Raw genomic sequence first — 24,346 nt, 5'->3', positions numbered from 1 at the left:
ATACTTAGTTTTGCTGACATTTAATTGAAGTTTGTTTAACTTCAGCCAGTCAGATAATAAATCTGAATAATCATTAATTTCTTTTTCAATCTGTTGTAGGGATGAATTTGAAAAGAAAAGATTAGTGTCATCCGCATACATGACTATGTTCGGTGTAGGTGAAATGCTTGGGAGGTCATTGATGTATATGTTAAATATTACCGGGCCAAGTATGGATCCCTGCGGTACGCCAGTCTGTACTCTAAGATATGGAGAGGTCACCTGATTAAGTGAAACATACTGAAAACGATCCGTTAAGTAGCTTCGCATGAGATCTAACGTTGTACCGCGTATGTCATAGCTATGAAGTTTAGATAACAGTATTTCATTATTCACACTGTCGAATGCTTTACGGAGGTCAAGGAATAAACCGACCGTGTATATACGATTTTCAATGTTTTGTAGTATTTGATGTTTTATTTTGAGGAGTGCATCCTCACATGATTTATTTTTCCGAAATCCATACTGAGATGTACTAATTATAGCATACTTATTTAAAGAACCTTCCAGTCGTGAATTAATAACAGCCTCAAAAAGCTTTGAGAAGAGTGGTAGTATTGAAATAGGTCGGAAATTGTTTACAGAATTGTCTGCACCCCTTTTGTGAATTGGAGAGAGTTTGCTTGGAAAAATTCCGCATTCGAACATTCTATTGATAATATGGGCTAGGACTGTAGATATGATATCCGATACATATTTTATGGGAGATGCCAGTATACCGTCAAATCCTGCAGCTGCATTGCATTTAAAACTACTGATTACCTTTTCAACTTCACCTGCAGTCGTAAGAAATAATACAAAAGAATTCGGCAGAGATTGTTTTGCACAGATTGTTTGGCACAGCCATCCTTGCCTGTCATGCCATTGATTTGAGGATGGTATGCCAAGGTTTTCCGATGGACAGTGCGACATGCCTTAAGCAGCTCGTCGACGGCGTTTGAGAAAAACACGCGTCCACAGTCACTCAGTAATTCACGAGGTGCACCGTGTCACAAAATGAGATGGTGAAGAAGAAAGGACGCAACGTCTATCGCAGTGGTAGCAGGCAGCACAGATGTTTCAGCGTAGCGTGTCAAATAATCGATGGCGACGATAATCCACCAGTTGCCTCGAAGAGTGTTGGGTAGAGGACCATAAATATCAATTCCAACGTGGTCGAATGGTCTCGCTGGGCAGGTTAAGGGTTGCAAAGGGCCAGCAGTGCTGTGAGAAGGCGTCTTGCGTCGTTGACACGTGGTGCATGACCGAACGTACTGGCGAACGTGCCGATACATGCTGCGCCAGTAGTATCTTAGACGAAGGCGAGAGTAAGTCTTAAATACTCCAGCGTAGCCACACTGGGGGTCATCGTGAAAGGCAGCGCAGATGTCCGAGCGCAAATGACGAGAGATGACAAGGAGCCACCTACGGACCTCCGTCACGTAATTGCGGCGATAGAACAAGCCTTCACGGACAGCAAAGTGTCTCGCTTGACGAGAGAGGGAGCGTGAAGTCGTTTCTGACGAACTGTGAGAGAGGACGTCGAGCAAAGAATTGATCCAAGGATCCTTGCGCTGCTCGGATGGCATGTCGGTGATGCTCAACGATGACGAATTGCAAATGGCAGTTGATAAGCAGGCAAGGTCAGGAGGCAGTGGGGAACGGGATAGTGCATCGGCGTCTGAATGTGTGCGTCCTGAGCGATAAACAACACGGATGTCGTATTCCTGAAGGCGTAAAGCCCAACGAGCGAGGCGGCCAGTAGGATCTTTCATGGACGCCAGCCAGCATAAGGCATGGTGATCTGTGACAACATCAAACTGGCGTCCGTAAAGGTAAGTGCGAAATTTTCCTATAGCCCAAATGATAGCCAAGCACTCCTTTTCCGTGACGGAATAGTTGGACTCTGCCTTCGTTAGGGTACGGCTGGGATAGGCGACAACGTACTCGTCGCAGCCATCCTTGGGTTGAGCGAGAATGGCACCGAGGCCGACACCCCGTGCATCCGTGTGAATTTCAGTGGGTGCATTGAGATCGAAGTGGCGGAGAACTGGCGGAGACGCGAGTAGGCGGCGCAGCGCCGTGAATGCATCATCGCAGTGGCAATTGCAGCCAGAGAGGTCCGCGCTACGGGAACGAAGCTGAGTCAGGGGGGCAATTTTAGAGGCGAAATTGCGAATGAAACGCCGAAAATACGAACACAAGCCTACAAAACTACGAAGCTCCTTTAGGGTAGTAGTAGGCTTGGGGTACTCGGCAACGGCATGCAGTTTGGCAGGGTCTGGCGATATTCCTTCTTTTGAAACTACATGGCCGAGAATTGCGAGTTTGCGGGCACCAAAATGACATTTCTTGAAGTTTAGTTGCGACCCGGCTGCCGTAAGGCACTGGAGAACTTGTTCCAGACGGGAAAGATGAGTTTCGAAATTCGCCGAGAATACAACTATGTCGTCTAAATAGCAAAGACAGATGTGCCATTTAAGTCTCCTGAGGACACTGTCCATCATTCTTTCAAAAGTCGCAGGCGCATTGCAAAGACCGTAGGGCATTACATTTAATTCATATAAGCCGTCAGGGGTCACAAACGCCGTTTTTGAACGGTCTGGTTCAGCCATTGGCACTTGCTAATATTCAGAGCGCAGATCCAGTGAAGAGAAAAACTCCGCACCTTGAAGGCAATCCAAGGCGTCATCAATGCGTGGCAGGGGATAAACATCCTTGCGTGTAATCTTGTTTAGTCGACGATAATCCACGCAAAACCTGATGGAGCCATCATTTTTTCGCATGAGGACCACTGGCGAAGCCCAAGGAGTGTGTGAGTGTTGAATAACACCACGTTGCAGCATCTCGTCGACGTGTTGAGTGATGACGTCACGCTCAGTCTGCTTGACGCGGTAGGGGCGCTGATGAAGTGGATTATGATGACCGGTGTCGACAATGGTGAGTGACAACTGATGTGCGTCCCAAGGGAGGTTGTCCGTGGTCGAAAGAGGCGCGGAAAGGGTCAAGTAGTTGAATGAGCTGATTGCGTTGGTCTTGCGTAAGGCCGGTGTCTACGCTGCGCAACAGAAAGTCTTCGTCAGGTAGTGAGGGCGCGGTGGCAGCAGTGGCAACATCCACGGACATCAGCGTCGTATTAGAACAGGCATCCAAAGGAAAGATGTCATCATAAGTGTCAAGACTCCCAATACATTCGCCATGCAATAAGGTAGCGGGACAAGGGAACGGATTGCACACGTACGCGGCACTGGAGCTATCGGCAAGTGTTATGACGGCAAACGGGACGACAAGGTTCCGGCGAGGAGCGCATTCTTGTGAAGGCCTAAAGAGGGCAGTTGAATCGGAAACGGAGTTGCCCAAAAGAGATACTGCGGCGACTGAAAAAGCAGAGATGACGACGTCAGCGGCGACGATCACCTTTTTGGGTGAGTGAGAGAGATGTATGAATGTCGTGCTGAATGGAAACAAAACGAGTTGAGCACGAGCGCAGTCGACAACTGCATGATTAGCGGAAAGAAAGTTCCATCCCAGGATAATTTCATGAGACGCATGCGGAAGGACGACAAATTCAACGATGTAAAGCACTCCTTGAATCACAACACGAGCAGTGCATGTGGCAGAAGGTTGGACGTGTTGCGAACTCGCTGTGCAACAGCGTAAGAATCGTAAGCACATCCTCATGGGTCAACGCTACTGACGGCTTTTTTTCTCGCGAATGCCGATCACGGTACAGTGATTATGGACTCCGCGACCCTCCTGCAGCCGGGAACACCTATGCCAGCATTCGAGGACAGCTTCCAGGCCTTCTCAATGGCTCAAGGGCAGGCTTAACCCGGCACCGCCAGGAGAGGGCACCTACTATTGCTCAGGAATGCCGTTCATGCTTCCCACAGTGACAAGGCCTTACTCCGTACTACATCGACCCCTGAGCCGCTTAAGGCTCATTCACACCGAAGGCGGCGCGGCAAAGCGGGATTTTCGAAGCTGCAAAGCAGCAAGTGTGTGAATCTGTTCAGACCGCATCCCTCTTTCGCCTGGCCGCGCGGCAGAAGAGGCGGGCATCTCGCGATTTTGCACATGTGTCACTATGACATGTCAGTGTTTCTCCAAAACGTACACCCGCGCCACCACTGCGCCTCTGCTGCGTGGTGTTCTGATTGGCTGCGGCAAAGCGGCGAGCCTCGGCAGGCGGCAAAAAATTGCTCCGAGAGCGATCGCTCTAGCCACCTGGTTTTTCTCCCGTTTTCGCCACCTGGAGAGGAGGTTTTTCCCGCTTTTCGCATTGCCGCCTCGCCGCTTTGGCCACCCCGCCTTCGGTGTGAACGAGCCTTCAGAGGGGCTGTCCTAGCTCCCTCAGCCACCATGCACACCGCCGCAGCACATATCTTCGTACGTTGCCCCAGGCTCCGAATCGAGCTTTCTCAAACTATCATGCGACTCTGCGTCGCAGTCAACGCCTTGACAGCGTCGATCTCTGCGCTGTTCCCTGCGGCCTTGTCAGGGCTGCACGTGATCGATGAGGCGTTGGCCACAGCTGCCTCGCATGATCATGAAGAATGAAAAAAGCTCACCCGAGAGTCGCAGGAAGCTCCGGTATATCCTCGCAGCGCTATCAGACTGCAGACTTCGCAGCCGTCATGGGCCGAGAGTGCAAGCTGAGAGCGTGATGCTCTAGGGGATGTAGGCGAAGGGGATGTAGGTGTAACTATATTAGAAACTAGCAACTAGCCTTGGGCAGAGCCTCAACATGTTTAGATGATAAATAAAAAATAGGTTCATCAATTGAATTTTATGCACGTGTGATGAAAGCGATCTCACTGCATTTAAGAAGTTGGGGAATGCAATAAACAAGGAACTGCGAAAGGCAAAAGCGCACTTTTACGAAACTCTTTTTTTCATCAATACAGAGCAATCCAGAAAAAAAGATGGACAATTATCATTGATGCCACAGGCCCAAAAAACGTGAAGCAGTGTTTTCATGACGTCACTATCAATAATGAAAAAGTGACAGGTGCCAGTTTGACAGAATGGTTCAATGATCATTTTGTGAACATGATGACATCATCAGATAGCGGGGTCATTGGCACTGATGTTAATGGTTGTACGCATCGCATTTTTCTCCAACCAACTGACGACATCAAGATTTGTCATACTTTTTTGAGGCAATGACAACATCGAAATTGGTAATACTTTTTTGTAGGCTGAAAAACAGTAACACTGTTGATGCAGATGGTGTTCAAATCAGACCAATGAAATGGCTTTAACTGACATCATTGCAATCCACCTTGTATTTCTGTTTTTTCTTTTTCTAGAAACTGGCCATTTTCCAAGTTCTATGACGAAAGCCAGGGTGGTGTCAGTGATTTTTAAAGGTGGTAATGGAAATAACTCGAGGAACTACAGGCCAATTTCCTTTCTGTCTGTCTTTTCTAAAGGTTTAAAAAAGGTGATCTCTGCAAGAATATAAAGTTGTTTTTTTTTTTCAAGAATGACATTCTTTCTGACTGTCAGCTCAGGTTCCGCCCAGGCAGGTCGACAGAGAAAGCATTGTTATGTCAAACGGAACTAATAATTGATAACTAACTAAGCAGGCAAACTAACGTTAGATATTTTTATAGACTATAGCAAGGCGTTCGATCACTTCTTCAATAATTTATTGGTTGATTGATATGTAGGATGTAATCTCCCAAAACCACCATATGATTATGAGGGACGCCATAGTGGAGGGCTCCGAAAATTTCAGCCACCTGGGGTTCTTTAACGTGCACCCAAATCTGAGCACACAGCCCTACAGCACTTTCGCCTCGACTGAAAGAGCAGCCGCCGCAGCCAGGATTTGATTCCACGACCTGCGAGTCAGCAGTTGAGTACCTCGGCCACTACACCACCGCGATGAGGTGATCGCTTAAATCATGAAATTTTAATTAGAAAGCTAGACGACTAAGGCATCCGTGGCACTCCAAACTTGTTGTTTCGGTTGTACCTTTCTGGACAAACTCAGTGCGTTGCTATTGAAGCATTCTGCTCCTCATAGCGTGAAATTAAAGCGGAGGTACCACAGGGTAGAGTATCTTAGCCTTCTACAATTTACATACGCGTACACTGTTTGGAAACAGCTGTGTTGAACTTTATTCATCTGCGATGCTTGATGGCGCTATCTTCTGCAAGCTGTACCCGCGCCACCCGCGCACGTCTTAACCGCGCACGTCTTAAAAATGTTTAGCGACTATCTTTTCTGTCAACTGTTTAACTCCAACAGTGACATCTCCTATAATCTCGAGGGCGCCATACAGTGTGTGCTACGACATGTTTTGCCAACTTCGCGGCAACCTCACACGACGACCGGGACGATGTCGTTAACATTGTAGCAAGTAACCAACAATGCAGCAAGCTACCCCCGAAGCATCAAAACAAACCGTTGATAACAAGATTAACGACAAAATATGGCCGCTTGCCCGTCGCCTCAGTCGCAGGAGTCTGAGAACGGGGCACCATTCAGCGAAAGCTCTTGTCGGCGTCAGGAGATGGCGTAGGGCGAGCCAGTCGGCCAGAGCAGTGCTGTCGTCTGAGATCGCGAGGGCACGACCGGTCAGCACGAAATCCAGCCTTTTCTTCCTTGCCTTCTTCGCGCACAGCGTTGAGAGGTGCCGTCGCGGGATTGGGCATAGTGCTGAGAGCATTTTCGCAGCACGATATGTTTGAATTAACCATCGAGTATGCTTGCACGTTCGAACTACAGGACGTTTTCGACCATTGGAATACACATAGCTTTGACAGGACCACAGCGCAAGTTCGAATTGACCGGAAGTTCAAATTAAGCTTGTTCAAATTAATGAGATTCGACTGTGTTCATTTTCCGTCGCACGCTTGGTCGCGTAGCGGTACATCGGGCCGCGAGGAGGTTTCCTTCTTTGCATTCTTATAGGTGTGCGCCCATCTGAGCATACATTGTCACAAACTGTTATAATCGATATAACGAAATAATGAATATAATGAAATAATTGTGGCTCCCCTTCAACTTCGTTATAACGAGGGTTGAGTGTATATATTTATGTTTGACCAACACATGAACAAAAACAGTTCAAAGCTGCACTTTGTCTCATTAACCTCTGGCCATCTGCCTTTCTAGTGATTATTTCAGTTAGAACATGGCCAAAACATTGACTGGAGATAAAGACTCCCGCTGCCCAAATACAGAACTCTTTTCTGCAGGACCAGGATTGATTAATATGTGGGGTTTAACGTCCCAAAACCACCATATGTATATGAGAGACGCCGTAGTGGAGGGCTACGGAAATTTCTACCACCTGGGGTTCTTTAACATGCACCCAAATCTGAGCACACGGGCCTACAACATTTCGCCACCATCGGAAATGCAGCCGCCGCAGCCGGGATTCGAACCCGCGCCCTGTGGGTCAGCAGCCGAGTACCTTAGCCACTGGACCACAGCGGCGGGGCCTGCAAGACCAGGAAGATTGTCAACGACAGCGGCTACCCTTACAGCTCCAGTGCAATCAACATCAATCACCATTCTGCCGTCGTCACAGATTCACACATTCACACTATCCCCTAGAAGAAATGCCTGGATGGTCCACAACAAAATGCAGACATTCCTTAAGAGGCCACAATAGCCTGCTTTGCCTCACAAATAGGAGTCGCCAAGTACCTGCTTGAGGTATGAATAACTCATGGCCCAAAGTGCATACTTGACACTGATGTAATGTGAATAACTCGAAAGATTTAAAGAGCACTGAAACAAAAATATTGCACCTTGTCTATTTTTTTGTTGTTGCAATAGGTCTCTTATGACCCACTTATTATGGCTGCAAACATGATCCGCAGAAGTGTGCGACAATTGTTTATTTAGAGATGTTTTAAGAGCGCCCAGTTCATGTTTCAGTTTCAAAGAGCACCAAGCTGGGCAGAAGTAGTTTCGGTAAACACCACAGGCAATGCAAACTGTGACGCAGGCGAGGTGCAGACACCGCACTGACAGCATACGCGAAGCCGCAGGTAGTGAGGACGAAGGTATATGCCAGAACAAGCCAACATAGGTTTTCCACTCCCCCCACGAGGATGTTGGCGTGCATGCTCAAATCTAATATAAATATGTTCAAGACTATATTTTGTAGATGTTGTGTACGTCTCTAGATAAGACTATCTCACTCATTATATCGGCTTTGAAATTTTGTGTAGGTGCTTTTTTCATGGGATTATTCAAACAGCATGACTAGTACCGGCAAACTTGCGTTATATGAACAGCAACAAAAAAAAAGAAAGACACTGCAGGCTCCAACTCTTAAAACACATTTTTTCCCCTATCGACTGCCACCCTAAGAAAAGTCACATCACACTCTCTTTTACAATAGCACATCCCTGACAACATATGACGATGTGCCAACCTATACTAGGCTTGCAGAAGGCAGAATACACCTACTTGAACTTGATGAAGCAAAATACTTGAGACCATAGGACGAGATGCAGTTACTTAATGGGAAACGAGAACAATCGCACACGTAACCCTGCTGATTGCACGTGAAGGGGGAGGACAATGTGAGTGATGAAGCCAGAATGTGGCAGATCTCATGCATTATAAAATTTGATTTCACCAGAAGCAATGAGTGAATAGCACCCTATTCGGGATTTTTACTTTCAGTGAAACGTTACGGGATGCAATGGCATCTTTGTGTAAGAAGTCACAGTTTCATCATACAATAGCGAGAAATCGCAATGTCCCACGAAAATTGACAAACAGCCTGACACTTTTAGTGCACTGCTGAAACACAAAGAAGGATGCTCGACAAGAACGCACACATATACGCAAGATGTCTGTCTGTCCGTCTAGCCGCCTATGACTTTTGGCTCTCCTATCCGTTTCGATAATGGTATCGATACCAAACTTGGTATGGCATAACATGACTGTATGAAGAACATATCCGACTAGTCATAACATAGAAATCATGACATGCATGTCATGAATGTCATGATTTACATTTCATGGTCCTGCAGCTCTTGCGGTGATTCGCTCACACGGCATGTTGCAAAACTAGTATGGTATGGTATGATTAATTGGCGAACACAAGCGACAGACCCTAACATGATAATCCTGACATGCGTGTCATGACACAACATGACTACATGCCACGCTCATGATGTACTGGCAGTTCACTTATACCAAATTAGGTATTACAGGACGTGCATGGATGATGAAGGTATGATACTGGTGCAAACATGATAAACATGAGATGCGTGTCATGTAACAACATGACTACATGCCACGCTCATGATGCACTGGCAGCCATTTCGCTAGCTTCACTTATACCAAATTTGGTATTACAGGACGTGCATGGGTGATGAAGGTATGATAGTGGTGCAAACATGAAACATGAGATGCGTGTCATGTAACAACGTGACAACATGCCACGCTCATGATGCACTCGCAGCCGTTTGGCTAGCTTCACAACAGCCAAATTTGGTATTAGAAGACGAAGGTATGTGACTGGTGCAAACATGATAATCATGAGATGCTGGTTATGTGAGAACATGACTACATGCCATAGTCAAGACGCCAATACATTTCGACGGGACACGGTGTGCGTGCTCGTCGGCGTTCATTTCGTCGCGTCACACCGGGGTTGCCACACCAGGCGCCGGTCCAGCCATATACTCGCAGGCACGCGCTGCGCTGCGTTGCTTTGACGCATGCACGTTTCAGCATGTCCAACGTCCCTTTGCACGAAAGAGGGAGACACAGTGTTGCCTGGTTAACGCATCGGTGAGAAATGCAGCATGTCGCATTTCGCGCTGGTTGCCGTCGGGCCACGCTGACAGGCGCTGGTCGCGTCTGGCATCAGACTATAAAGTGCTTGCGTTTTGCTAACGTCGCATCGCTGTGCCCAGCGTGCGCGCGCGTCAACGCTACATCTGAGTACATTGGGCCTTTTATAATGCGCTCGCGGCTGTTTTCCTAGCACCACATATATTAAATTTGGTGTTACTTGACGTCAATGAATGATGAAATATATGACTGGTGCAAACATGATAATCCTGACACGCATGTAATGCAAGAACATGACAACATACCACGTTCATAGCATGCTCGAGGCCGCTTCCCTAGCTTCACATATACTAAATTTGGCATCAATTGACGTGAATAAATGACGAAGGTAAACGACACATCCAAACATGATAATCATGACAAAGAAGTCATGTATGGCATAATTTACCGCCACCTCATAACGCTGTGGTGATCTTAATGTGACATATCAATCTTACTCATTCGTGCTTCGCATATCATAGATTGCCGCCGTACGTGGGATCTGCCAATTTGATTTCTTCTGATTTATTTTTGCCTTATATATATATATATATATATATATATATATATATATAATAGATTTTTCTGCCCACGGCAAAGTATTTTTTCGCCCACTTTTCTTTCTTGACATTTGCAATACAATTCATTCTAATAACTTCCCCCATACTTTCCTTGGGACTATTGTCTGTTAGATATTGTGTGAAACAAGGAAAAACGAGCCCTTAAGTATACACTTCTGTCCTTATATATATATATATATATATATATATATATATATATATATATATATATATATATATATATATATATATATATATATATATATATATAGGATATGGCACAACGGGAGCGTTGTCAACAGGGATAGATATATTTATTTCCCAACAGTTTCGGGAGGGGACCTCCCTTCATCAGGGGATGAGTATAACTCATCCCCTGATGAAGGGAGGTCCCCTCCCGAAACTGTTGGGAAATAAATATATCTATCCCTGTTGACAACGCTCCCGTTGTGCCATATCCCATACCTTCACGAAGACTAACTGGCCCATTGAATTATTACTCCCACTATATATATATATATATATATATATATATATATATATATATGATACGAATTCGAAAGGAGCATGCAAGAAATTTGTATCATACCGAATTTTTATGAACCAAAAACAAGTTAAAGCTGATCATGAAGGTGAACAAGAACTTTATCAGGGTCAACTACTTCTTCCTGAAAAAAGTTCATTATGTTCTTTTGAACTTTTCTAACACGCCTCTTAACAAAGTGCCACGGTTTCCTCACTTATGCTGCTGGTGCTTAAGGAGAGATGCGGATCGAAAAACGTGAGTTTTTTTCAAAATTACCGATTTTTTTTATTTTCACCTGTTTTGATAAGATTAGTACCTCTACTGTTACGAAAAAAATAATACAGGTCGAGACTTGACTGGAAATGCTTTAAAATTACATCTAAAGAGCACAAGGTGCCTGTTAAAAGGTCGAAAGTGTGCAGTCTTCGAGCACCTTGCCGCTGACAATGCGCCGCCACTCGCCATTGTTGATCGCATGAGTCAAAGCGTCGAGCCTCACTCTTCAAATAACAAACGTTTATCTCACTGATGCAGCACAAGAATTAATGAAAAGAAGCACTCTTCTGCGAGATTTTCGAACACCGCGACTGGCTTATCACATAGTACGAATCGGGGGCTGCCATTGTCTGATGCGTGCCTGTATGTGCTGTAAAACCTATTTGCGGAGTCCGTGTCTTGTCGAGCAGCGCAGCTGAACAATGCTTTTCTCGTGTAATTATCTCCGTTATGAATGAAAAAAGGCATTGCTCGGAAGTGAAAGTCGTTGTGCGGCGCGCTATGTAGGAATAGGCTACAAGCAGCTGGTCCGATTTACGATAGTTGTTGGCTTGCAGAAGCCAATGCATCAAAAGTCATTCACAGCCAAGCCGGAAAGTTCGTGATGCGGCAATGGATGAGGTCAGCACCAATCTTGAGAGGTCGAAAGAGCTCGCAGTGAGAGAACTTAGTAGGGACGACATTGCCATTATGTACGACGGTATGTGGTACGAACATGGCTGCAAAATGGCATGACACTGGACTTAGTTTGGATTTCGCAGTCCTGTCGAACTCCTTCCTAGCTTACAGTTGGCACAAGGCTTTGCCAGATGCAGCGGAAGTTTGGCAAGCGTTTCATGGCCCTGTCTGTAAGCGAAATGTCTGTAAGGAGTCGGCTTGAAAAAGCAGAGAGGGACAAATTCATGGTGCTGGCGTATTTCAGTTGCAGTGGCCACTGCAAGAAGGATTGTTCTTTTTGGTATGTAAATTTCATCTGATTTAATCATATCTTTCATAAATAAAAACTCAATTTTAACTTTAAAATTCGTTTTTCTCAAAACACAAATTTCACCATTTTTCCCAATGTGCCCCTCCTTCTTTGGGCACTTCTAGTGCTCAGATCTGCATGAAATGTTGCCCAAATTTTTTCCAAAGTACGACAAATGCAAGTATTTTGTTTCAATTTTAATATTTTATTGTATAATAAATATATTGTATGTATACCTTTACTAGAGTAGGTGAAATATGGACTTTTTACGTCTATTATTTTTCACGCGTATTACATATTTTGTATATGCTTCCTAATTAGTTATTTGCACACTACACTTTATTTGAAGCATTATGAACTATGAATGATAAAAAAATACAGAAGTTTTGGAATGAAAAGAGGGTAAAAGGGTTAAGATTTTCACTTTGTCATGTTACAGAGCTAAACTTGTGCAACTTGCAAGAAAACTAATTATATATTTGAAATCAGCATAAAAAGTTCCATAAACAGCTCAAGTTTCATTACTCTAGGGTGAATATTTTAAAAAAAGTGTCTTCGAGTAGCATCTCCCCTTAAAGTGCGTTCACACCTGGCATCAAAAGGAGGGAAAGCGGCGAAACTTATAGGAAATTCATGTGCTTCGCCACTTAACAGCTGGAAAAACGCGCCACGAAGTCGACACGAAAAAAAAAATCACACAGGAGAATTCAAACTAGAACGCCAGAGCGGCCTCAAGACCACGTCCTCGCCCACCAGAAATGTTCACATTCGTTGTGCCTACTGCCACCACCTTCGCCCCTTGAGCATTTATTCCATTTTTCCCTTTTCCCGAGCACTGAAATTCGTACCTAGTTATAATTATCCATGCGAAGCACTAAAAAAAAAGTTTACACCTGTACAAACATTGTTGCCGGGTATATACCAGAAGAAATGACACAAGCGGATGCACCGGCAGCGGCAACGGTTTGACTTGGCAGTGAAAAAGCGAGACATGTAAGGGCATGCTGACTCACTGCTGCTGCACCTTCTTCTACTTCTGGCGTTTGCAGCAATCGTAATCCAAACCAGGCTCTCAATGAACACATCCTTGTTGAGGCCGTGAGCTTCGTCGTGCTGCACGGGTACTTTTCTGGTGCGCCAACACGAGCCACTGCCGACGCTTTTGCCGCCATGTTGAATTTGCAGCTCATAGTTTGAGAGCTAGTGCAGCCGGTGTAGCCAATGCCACGAAGCAAAAACCTGATATGCTATCACGTGGCGAAAAAATCTAGTCTCGGGCCGATTTTTTTCCCAAGCCTCGTGCCGTGGTTTTCCGGCCACTTAGGCAGTGAAGGGAGAGAAATTCTGGTGAGTTTTTTCGCTTTCACTCCTTTTGAGGCACAGTGTGAACGGGCCTTTCTCCCACAAACAAGCCACGCTGCGTTGTTCCTGTGCAGCAGTCGATCGCACGTTCGTATCACAATGGCTGGGGATATTGTTCGTATAACACTATATCACGGCATGTTTTATATAATGTAGGCCATCAAAAACAAGCTTAAAATTCGTATTAGTGGGAAATTCCCATGAGCCATAATGGTATCGTTTATTTTATTTATTTAATTAAAAATACTGCTTATCTCAATTGAGATAAAGCCAGAAAAAAGGAGGGGGTTACCGCAGAACGCATAAAAGCAGTAAACAAATTACACTATGTGCTACAATGTGCTATGATACATAAATGCAAAAATAGGTCAACTACAGAGTATACAATATAAGGATCATTCAACTAGAAAGAGGAGTAACAGAAAGAAAAAAACTTACATAAAAATAAATAAATCAGGAATAACATAGCTGTGTTATGTTCAAAAGGTTTCCTCACTTGTCGTGATGCATCTATCTAGTGAGTTAATGTTAGCAGTTGATGAATGAAGTTCGTTCCATTCTGTTATGGTGCTAGGGAAGTAGGAGTACTTAAAGCAGTAAGAGTGTTGTGTATATCAGCTAGTGTCATGGAGTGCATGTTACGTGTACGTCTACAAGAGGTCACCGAAATATATGTAGTAGTGGTGTCAATGTTTACTTGGCTGAGTAGTAGTCGATGCATGAATTTTAACCTAGTTAGTTTGGCTATTTTCAAGGCTATAAAGGCCAGTCTTTATTTACTAATTCAGTCTGTGAGTCTAAAGTTTTATATTTATTAAATACAAACATGATGGCTTTTCTCTGGATCTTTTCGAGTTTATCAGTGTTATGTTTAAAGTACGAGAATCATACAATGTTAGCATACTTGAGTTTTGTATGCTAAAAGCTTGATGTCACGTGGCACAAGAGGGAGGTGTTTTTTGAGGAAGAGCTTTTTTAAGGCAGTTTATGTGATAGTGTTGATGTGGGAGTCCCACCTAAGAGCGTGTGTAAGTAAATAACCAATCTATTTGTTTTCTTGAACTCGAGCTGTATATTTGCGGTATTACAAACACAGAGGTGTGTTTTTTTTTCTGGTAATTATTAGGGCACCTAATTTATTAACATTAAGGGTCATTTGACAGTCACAGACTCTACTGTAAATAGATACATCTACATGACTGGCATATGACAGCTATGGCAACAACAAATATTTGCCGAGAGAGCCTTTGTATTATTGCTATTACAATAAAATGACAAGTAGTGGGCTTATCGTGGACCTACAAGGCACACTATGTACACTAGCATGCAAAGAATAATTCATGACCGAAAGGAATGTAGGAATGCAGATTTGCAGAGACATCACTTTGATTGCCACAAAGTGCACGCGACGATAATGCACGTCATCGGAATCAGTTTGAAGCACTAGCATAGATCAGTGGCAGCATGCCTGAATGCCATGTGGAATGTCGGGGTTATATTCAGGCACAAACCACTACTTTGTTCATTGCTTACACTGAAGTACTTCCCCCATCGATAACAACTTGCCATAGACCCCTTAACGTGTTTACCTTGGCAGATGCCCCGCCGTGGTGGTCTAGTAGCTAAGGTACTCGGCTGTTGACCCGCAGGACGCGGTTCACATCCCTGCTGCGGCTGCATTTCCGATGGAGGTGGAAACGTTGTAGGCCCGTGTGCTCAGATTTGGGTGCACGTTAAAGAACCCCAGGTGAATGAAATTTCCGGAGCCCTCCACTACGGAGTCTCTCATAATCATATGGTGGTTTTGGGAGGTTAAACCCAACATATCAATCAATTACCTCGGCAGATCACATCAGTGAAATTTATTTATGACTGGGCCATCCAGGGATCACTATCTAACATTCTACAGTCCTCAAATAGATGAAACTATAATGAAGTGATATGAATCACCCGTCGTGTTAGTGAGAGAGATCACCTGCACAAACTTCTGGACACAACAACATAATTGGCCAAAGTCATCTCAACACAGCTGAAACCCTGCTTTGGAGCCACAAGCGAGCCTCTTGGAGCACTTAGCAATACCACATTTTCGAATGCAAGTATTTATGTCCCAAACATTTGGAGCGCTTGCATCACTTATGATGAAATTAATATATGCACACCTGAATGCATGTTTATTTGTCAACTTCAAGAAGATCAAATTAACTTATTGCTCTTTTGCTTGTGACCAACCTTTCGTTTTTTCAGTCCCATGATGGTCGGTCACCTCACATTTTACCGCAAAACATTTCAAATTTGTCATTTATTGAGGTTTGCTCAGATGCTTTTGTTGCTGCACAAAATTGAAAACTGAGAAAATATTTCATGCTTTTTTTCTTTTGCTACAAAGTAACTATTCTGAAAGCTTTCTTGCTTTCCGTGAAGCAAAAGTATATTTTATAAGGTAAGCAGGTCATTCTTCATGGAGAGAATTCATGGGCTTGCTGCTTAGCAGGAAACAGAATATGAGGTTCAATGAGCAGGTGGTCTTTTGTGCCTGAATTTTTCTCTGTATTTGACCAAATTAGTTGTAATCAAAGGCTTGGGATGTCATCAGACAAGCTCTTTAAATAAACTTTTACCTCAGCAGAGAAGCACGATCGAGACACCACTGTATTTGTACGTGTATGCTCTGGCTTTGTGTCTTGTCAAGAAAGCTTCACAGGCCTCTATCCATAGTGCAATCTTTTATAATAAATCCTGACCCACATATTGTATTAGAGCAAGTGCCCTGCATGACGTCCTCTTGAAGTTGATTAAAACAAACAGTACCACTATTTTTATGGGAAGCCAGTGCTGCCCAGGTAATGCGCCTACACTTCCTGCATGCACGTCTCGAATTAACACGCTGCGCCACTCTGGCAAGCTAGTTGAGAACCAGCTAGTTGGACAGAGCCACCGCAAGGTCTACTACGAGCATGTTATCACACCAAGGGTGAAACAGGGTACGCTAGTACCCTGTTCCACCCCTGATGCTTTTACTGTCATGTCCCGTACAAATTCCAAATCGATAACACTTTCCCACACATCGTATGTTCTATTCGTGGGTAAAAGTGCAAGTGGGGGCAAAGTATGCGGCTGAGCCCTACAGGAGATTGATTTGATTGATATGTGGGGTTTAGCGTCCCAAAACGACCATATTATTATGAGAGACGCCGTAAAGAAGGGCTCCGGAAATTTCGACCATCTGGGGTTCTTTAATGTGCACCCAAATCTGAGAACACGGGCCTACAACTTTTTCACCTCGATCGGAAAAGCAGCCGCCGCAGCCGGGATTCGATCGCGCAAACTGCGGGTCAGCAGTTGAGTACCTTAGCCACTATACCACCGCGGCGGGGCAACCTCGAAGGAGGTAGTTGAAGCAAGAGCCAAACGATCTGGCCCACGTTCGCTGCTCGGAGGGCACGTGCGATAACACCCGATTTGACTACAGGCCCAAGAGGCCTGTAGTCAAAGCAGAGAAAGAGCCCCCCCCCCCCCCCCCCCGGTCTTGGAAGAGCGTTAGAAAACAATGAGCAAGAAGGAGTACGGGGGCAGGTGTCGCTCAAGGAACTATCAACTTTGCTTCTAACGTCGTGATTGTGATCGCTGGCATGCATGCTATCTCAGCAGCCATCAGCAGGCGAATCACATAGACTTCTACGTGCTGCACTCTCATTGATTGCAAAAAGAATGTGCAAGAAGTGTTGCTCTCTTTGAAGTGGCCGTATACTTGTGCACCAGCGTTTTGTACAGTTACATGAGATCAGATCCAAATGAGTTGCAGGGATTTAGCAAAAAAATATGCAGGAATTCAACGAACACATACGTAATAATGTGTAATCGTCCTAGGGTGCAAAATATATACATTAAAAAAAATAAAAAAAATTGGAGCACCAAAGAAGTGTACTTGCTTGTTTAACAGAATGAGCATGCACTTTAACCTGTCAGATCCGGTCACGCAAGGTCAAGTCGGAATCGCTGATCGAAAAGTCCAACTGAGAATTATCGTCGCGGCTGCTGCCACCACCCTCTCAAAGCGCATCGCCCTCGGTTCTGTCCAGCGTGTTCGAATGTCCCATTTTCTTGAAGCTGTTCTCGACAAAGCTGGGAAAAACTAGGTCGCACGACACGATACCGGAGGACCGAAGCGTTCGCACATAATTGAAAAGTCTTTCTTCAATGACAAGAAACTTGTAATCAGCAAGCGTGTACTCTTTCTTCTGTGCCGATTGCACAGATCGTCACATGTTGAAAAACTTAAAATGTATAACACATTGAAATATAAAATTACTGTACACCACCGCAAGAGAACAGTAAAAACATGAAGGAGAGATGGCGAAACCTGAACTTCCGAAACCAATCATGTATAAGTTGCAGTGCCGATGCAGAGAACGAGCAGAACAATTGACACAACAGGCCAAGCAGGCCCTCGCACACCTCAGGTGCCAAAAGTTGTCCGTGCCATAATGCAAGCGTTCATTCACACTGTAGTAAAGATGGCGAGATTAGAGGGGGACGAATGCCTGAATAGCTTCAGTGACCCGTTAACAGGTTTCATTGTTCATGCACAGTATTCTAAGGACCCTAGTTCGGGAGAAGTCTTCGGAAGAAAAGACTTCGCACTCGCAGCCCATTTAAACTGCACGCGCTTTATCAGCAGGCCACGCGCCCCGCGCACCCGTCCAAATCTAAAGGTCCACAGTCTCTTTGTATTCTCGCCGGCGAGCTGGCTTGGCCGGATTGAGGAGCACAAAATATGCGGGTAATTTTTTTTTTTTTGGTAAAGCTGACAAACTACGAGTGGTGTGCAAACTATACGATGGCTCAAATCATGTGAGCAAATATGGTAACTTGGCCAAGTTGATGCAGCGTTTCAAGACAACGAGACACTTATGACCGTGTCCCCAACAAACAATGATGCAGACAATGCTGAAAGATCTTGGCTTCAAGTACAAGAAACTTTCTCGGAAAGCACTTCTCATAGAAGCTACAAACATTTTGCAGTGTCGCTGCTGTTACATAAGGTAGCTGCAGCACCCGATTCCATTTGAGATGAGGAGGATTAGATACGAATTCTTCTGAACAACTTACCGTAACCATTACATGATGCATACCAGGTCGGAAGCAGTGAGAGTAACCACAATGATAATGAAGAATCCTCGACTGTAATGCTGGAAAAAAAGAGCTTCTCATTGATTGATTGAGTGATTCAGTTATTCATTTGTTAATTTATTTAACCATTCAATTAAGCTGATTGATGCAAACACTACACCAAATACTTTTTTGCACATGTTGCATAAACATTGAAAAGCTTTGGCGTGACAAGAGTTCATATAAACAGGCTACGATGAATATACAAAGTCGAGACAGTTCTTTTGTAATGAATGTTGACCCATCAAAAAATAAACAGAACAAGTCAAGAATGCGAAGCCTGCACAAAATGCACAGCACAGTCACAAGAAAATCTGGAACAGGAGCTTTTCTAGAGTCTTTTATGCACTCTTGGGGTCTACAAGCACACCTGCATAACACCCATTACACCATAAATCATCATAATAAATCTGAGGTGGGAAAGCACCCACCATGCCATTACGTGTTATTTTGTGGAGAAACGAAGGACCCTCCAGGTATTTATTTGTGAGGCATCATGTGCACACTCTTGATGCTGCGGCTAATAACGATGATGAACCATACTACAGCCCTTTGTAATGGGCTATGCAATCACCATTGGCTGGCTGCATTTAATTTAGCCTTCTGAAACACTTTTTTTTTTATATGTCACCATGAAGCCAACATAGTAAGTTACTTTCTTGAACATCACCCACCATGTCCCGCAAATGAGAGGGCACAAGCACCCACCATGGACGCTGGTATGCTCAGCTACTTCCATTCCTTCAGTGCAGCCAAACGTACGGGTTTCATCCCTGCCTTTTTGTCGCAATCACATGCAAGTTTTTTCCATTCAATGACACAAGGGGCCACGATCTCAAAACACGTAGTGCTGCCTCCAAAGCAAAACGTGCAGACAAAATGTGCAATCGGCTAGGGCGACCTGAGCGGAATCATGTTTTCATGTTTCACCTGAGTTTAGTGCGAACCGAGTCCCATGGCCAGAGCGAGGGCTGAAAGGACGCCTTCTCCACAGAACTCTGCTGCTCATCTGCTGCTTGGCCAAAGTCGATCTTCTGCGCCAACTTAGTCAGATTTTCTGACATGGAACATGGCCTGCAACAGGGGCTTCATCATGCATCACCAGCTCCTGCTAATACTGCTACTTTCTCATCTCCCAAAGCTTATCTTGTGGCTCAAATATGTCACGTACAATTTCAAAAGGTAAACATAATTAGTCTGGCTGGGTAAAATTATATGAACAAAAATACTCTCCATCCACTTTTAGCTTTTAATATTTAAAACTGGCCCTGTGTTTATATACCCGGTCTCTCCTTCAAAGTTTGACTGTACAGCCAGCTCCAATGAGAGTCATTTTTCTCAGAGTTGTCTCTCTCTCCACCATTACTTCAAGACTAAACTCGCTTGAAAGTCCGTTTACTCATGCAATTTCTATCATTCAACACTACAAAAATGTCACTGTTTCAAAATATGAATCAATAAGACACACATGATTTGTATTACATCAGTAGTACAACCTCAATAACATTTAGTGTCACAGATATAACTTTGGCTGGGCCTGTCGACTTGTGGGCTCTGTGTGTTCAGTCCTACACAAAGGTAAGCTTTATATAGACCCCCGGAAACGTTACTACAGAAAGAAGTACATGTGTGACAGGCAGATATTGCCTTGAATATAAATGTGCATAATAAACAACACCCATACAGCACAAGCGAGCAGATGCTAAGAAATGCTCGTTTCCCAACTCTAAGCTGAGTGCACAAGTGCGGCATGCTTTTTTTGAGGATTAAGTGCCCCATCGCCTCCATCAGTGAGATGGCTTCCTATGTGATGCATTTGAAGATCAGTGGAAGGGCACTTACTGGACGTACACCTCCTGGCCATCGTAAGTGATCTCCTGCACCTGGTACTCTTGGCATGCCTCAACGCAGACAGCCACGCTGCTGTTGTTCGACATGGCTCCTGCTGAAATTACATTCAGTGAATCATCCATCAAAAAGAACCATTTTGAATAGAATAAAACTAGTTGGAAATGTTGAGTGCAAGAACAAGACATCCACAAGAATGAGATAGGCGGCATGGGAAAGGCCAACAGGAAACACCTGCTTTTGTGCATGTCTGGTTTTTTCGTTCCAGATTTCCCTTTAGCTATGCACCACCTTGGTAAGCTTTAGGTGTCATTAAGCATAAATAAAGCTGCACGGAGAAAACTTTTCGATGGCGCAGAAAAAGCCGATAAAAAAGAGCTGGCACAAACTGGTTGCAAGTTGGCATGTCGGAAAACATCTAGCACTGTGGACAGACGGGTAAGATGGTCGTCGAAAGTAGTTGAAAAAACAATATTGTCATCAAGATAGCAGAGGCAGATGGTCCACTTCATGCCTCGAAGGAGAAAGTCCATCATGGGCTCAAGAGTCGCGGGGGCATTGCATAATCCAAAAGGCATCATCTTGAACCGATAAGGTCCATCAGAAGTCACGAAGGCTGTCTTCTCTCTGTCTTTGTCGTCCAGAGCGATCTGCCAGTAGCCTGAGCGAAGGTCTATTGAAGAGAAATATTTGGCACCGTGTAAGCAATCGAGTGCATCATCTATGCACGGTAGGGGATAGACATCTTTCTTGGTAATATGGTTGAGATGGCGGTAGTCAACACCGAATCTCCGTCTATTGTCCTTTTTTTTAAAAAGCACAGCGGGTGAGGACCAGGGACTAGATGAGGGTTCGATTATGCCCCTATGAAGCATTTTATCGACTTCTCGTTGTATAATAGCACGCTCCGAGGCTGACACACGGTAGGGCCGTCGGCAAATACGTCGAGCGCCACCGGTGTCGATGCGATGGGTTACCACGGATGTTTGGCCCATATTACGGTCGCTGAAGTCAAAGATGTCCTGATAAGAAGCAAGCGCACATCATAGAGCAGAGACTTGTTCAGAGGTGAGCTTGTCAAATAGCATTGGCTTGAAAAGGTCAAAAACAAGAACGTGATGAGAGCGACGTTCATGAAAAATCGGATGGTGAATCGCCTGGTTAGGGCGAAAACTGTGTGGTCGACCAGTGGTGTCAGATGCGCAAGTGACATGCCGCGAGAAATAACTTGCGCTGAGAAGCCGAAATTGAGGACGGGAAATGTAGTTCGGCTGTCCTTAACGGTAACCACAGTGTTGGGGAGTGCAACCTTACGTGTCATGGCCACGTCAGAAATTGGGGCAGCAACATAATCACCATCGGATACTGGAGGATATGGCGAGAGTTGGACTTAGACTGCGGCTTGCGGCGGAAGTCTGAGGAAATCGACACAGCGTAGACGAGGTGGGCTGGTAGAGACGGTCTCTGAGAAGGATGGTAGTTCGAGCCGAAGAAGGCCTTTGGAACAGTCAATGAGCGCAGCGTGTGAAGTCAGAAAGTCGAGTCCAAGGATGAGGTCATGAGGGCGATTTTCCAGTACAGCGAACAGAACTGAAGTTTGATGCTCAGAAATCGTTAATCGCGCAGTGCACATTCCAAGCACAGCAGGAGTACTCCCAACCGCTGTACGAACGGTAGGTGCAATCGCAGGCGTCAGAACTTTTTGGAGGCGGCGGCGAAGGTCTCAGCTCATCACAGATATTTGTGCACCGGTATCAATAAGAGCAGTTACAGGTAAACCATCAACGAGAATTGTAAGAAGGTTACACCTCTGGTCGGGAGTAATCGGAGGATTTGCAGTCCGAGTCGTGTATGCAGCGCCACCTCCGGGGGCTGCACCGGCTAGTTTTCCGAGCGACGGTCGTAGGGAGACCGAGAACGGTGGGGTTGGGGCGAGCGGGACAGACGACGCACGGGCGATGGCGAGCGGCTGGTCCGACGTTCTGGATTATGCTCTGCACCTGTCTCAGCACGGTAGGACGGGGCATAAGGTGCATGTTCGGAGCGAGGTCCCCAATCATAGAAGCTCGGTCGAGGTGATAAGGTCCAACGGCTGCGGCAATGGCGAGCGCTGTGTCCTATCCGATGGCACGTGAAACATATGAGCCGATCATCATGAGTGCGCCATTCAGCTGGGTTTCGTCGTGGCGCGAACGTGCGGTTCAGAGTGGTAGCCGCAACGGCTGGAGCCGAGCTGGAAGTAGCAGGGGCATTTTGATGAGGTGGCAAAATGCCCATATTCGCGGTCGCTTGGCGAACCACGGCCTGTATCATTGAAACAGCATCGAGGTTGTGTCCTGGCGCGCTGACGCTAGACATAGCGGGTGCCATAGCCTTGAGTTCCCGACGAACTATTCTGGTGACGTTTTCCGGCGCTGGTGGTTGATGTAGTGTGGGCAAATCTTCGCAAGAGGACGTAGCCGCCGTGTTGGGAAGGCGGTCAAATCGATGAACTATGCGCCTACTTTTCGCCTGTTTGAAGTGACGACATGCTTCGATGGCCGACTCCATCGTCGAGCAGTCCTTACACAGCAGAAAATTGAAGGTGTCATCGGCAATTCCTTTCAGGATGTGTCCGACTTTGTCCTCGTCGAACATGCCCTTGTCGACCTTGCGGCACAATGCCAACACGTCCTGGATGTACGCGATGTACGGCTCTGTGGATTTCTGGGCACCAGTCGCAAGCTCTTTCTTTGCGGCCACTTGACGTCCGATGGGTTTCCCAAATAGATAGCGCAATTTCTGCTTACAGACGTCCCAGCTGGTCAACTCTTCTTGATGTACCAGAGTTTTGCTGTGCCATGCAAGTAGAAGATGATGTTCGCCAACATAAGCGTAGGATCCCAATGGTTGCTGCTGCTGACGCGCTCATATAGAACCAGCCAGTCATCAAACGTCTATGCCACTTGTGCCATTAAATGGGCCTGGGTCACGAGGTTGCACCACAACGATCGGTTGCGGGGCTGACGGATCTTGTTGACATTGAGTAGCCTGGTCAGTCATTGTGGTAGCTGCAATGTGCCGTCCGCTGCGAAGATCCAGCTCCTGGGGCTGTATGGCGAGATATACCCAGCACCTCAACCAATGATGTTACGGGGAATAAAGTATACACGATGAATATACTGGCGAGCAAATGCGTACCAGGCTGCTGCAGTTCGAGCGTGTTCCCCTCAGCACTTCGTCATCGTCATTCTCAGGCATCTACTTAGCCCATGACACTATCTTTTAAGGCTTCATTGAATGTGACACATCTCCTTTGCCACCTCATGTGTAGTGCTTGTTTTGCGTTCTTTTGCAAACTGCAATTGTATGTGGCTTTCCTGAATTGGAAGTCACTGCTATTCTACGTCAGAGTTTTTCCACACTGTTGACAATGAATTACCAACTAACACTCACGTCAACCAGTTAACTACTAAAACACCTTTTACTTTACTTTATTTATGGTGAAAATAAAGTAAGTAGAGAGGTCACACATGATCGAACAAAGGCCTATGCAACACAAAATCACATTTTTTTATTTAACAAGAAATGCTGTAGTGATGACTGCCCTGTAAAAGCTGCATGTTAGTATAATGTCTACCTTGTTTTGTGTTGACCTTGATAAGCATTTCGCAAGACCCAGAAAAAACAAATAGGTTGTACATCTTTTGTCACTGATTTACAATACATGTGAACTCACAAGAAAACATGTCTAATAAAACAAAGATAAGGCAGATTAATTAACAAAGCATGTTGCGGGACCAGTTGGTGATACATCCTTA

The 24,346-nt window shown here is 45.2% G+C and overlaps 1 protein-coding gene across 11 annotated transcripts in view; it reads right to left on the bottom strand.

Annotated features, from left to right (window-relative positions):
- The window catches only part of MED17 (mediator complex subunit 17), a 258,928-nt gene that overhangs the window by 160,041 nt on the left and 74,541 nt on the right, over positions 1-24,346 (bottom strand). For 3 of the 11 annotated variants that reach the window (XM_075865805.1, XM_037419252.2, XM_075865804.1), the window contains exons 2-3: positions 20,541-20,643; positions 19,629-19,772 (exon numbers count right to left, since the gene is read on the bottom strand). The exons of 1 other annotated variant lie outside the window; for it this stretch is intronic. In XM_075865805.1, coding sequence (XP_075721920.1) covers positions 19,629-19,772; positions 20,541-20,635 — 239 coding nt within the window. In that variant the 5' untranslated portion in view covers positions 20,636-20,643. The remainder of the gene's footprint in view (positions 1-19,628; positions 19,773-20,540; positions 20,644-24,346) is intronic. 7 more of the 11 variants (XM_075865803.1, XM_037419253.2, XM_037419254.2 and 4 more) reach the window with 3 other exon arrangements.

This window comes from Rhipicephalus microplus, chromosome 6, assembly GCF_043290135.1.
Source record: "Rhipicephalus microplus isolate Deutch F79 chromosome 6, USDA_Rmic, whole genome shotgun sequence".
NCBI classification, from domain to species: Eukaryota; Metazoa; Arthropoda; class Arachnida; order Ixodida; family Ixodidae; genus Rhipicephalus; species Rhipicephalus microplus.
This window is presented reverse-complemented; position numbering and strand designations above follow the sequence as displayed.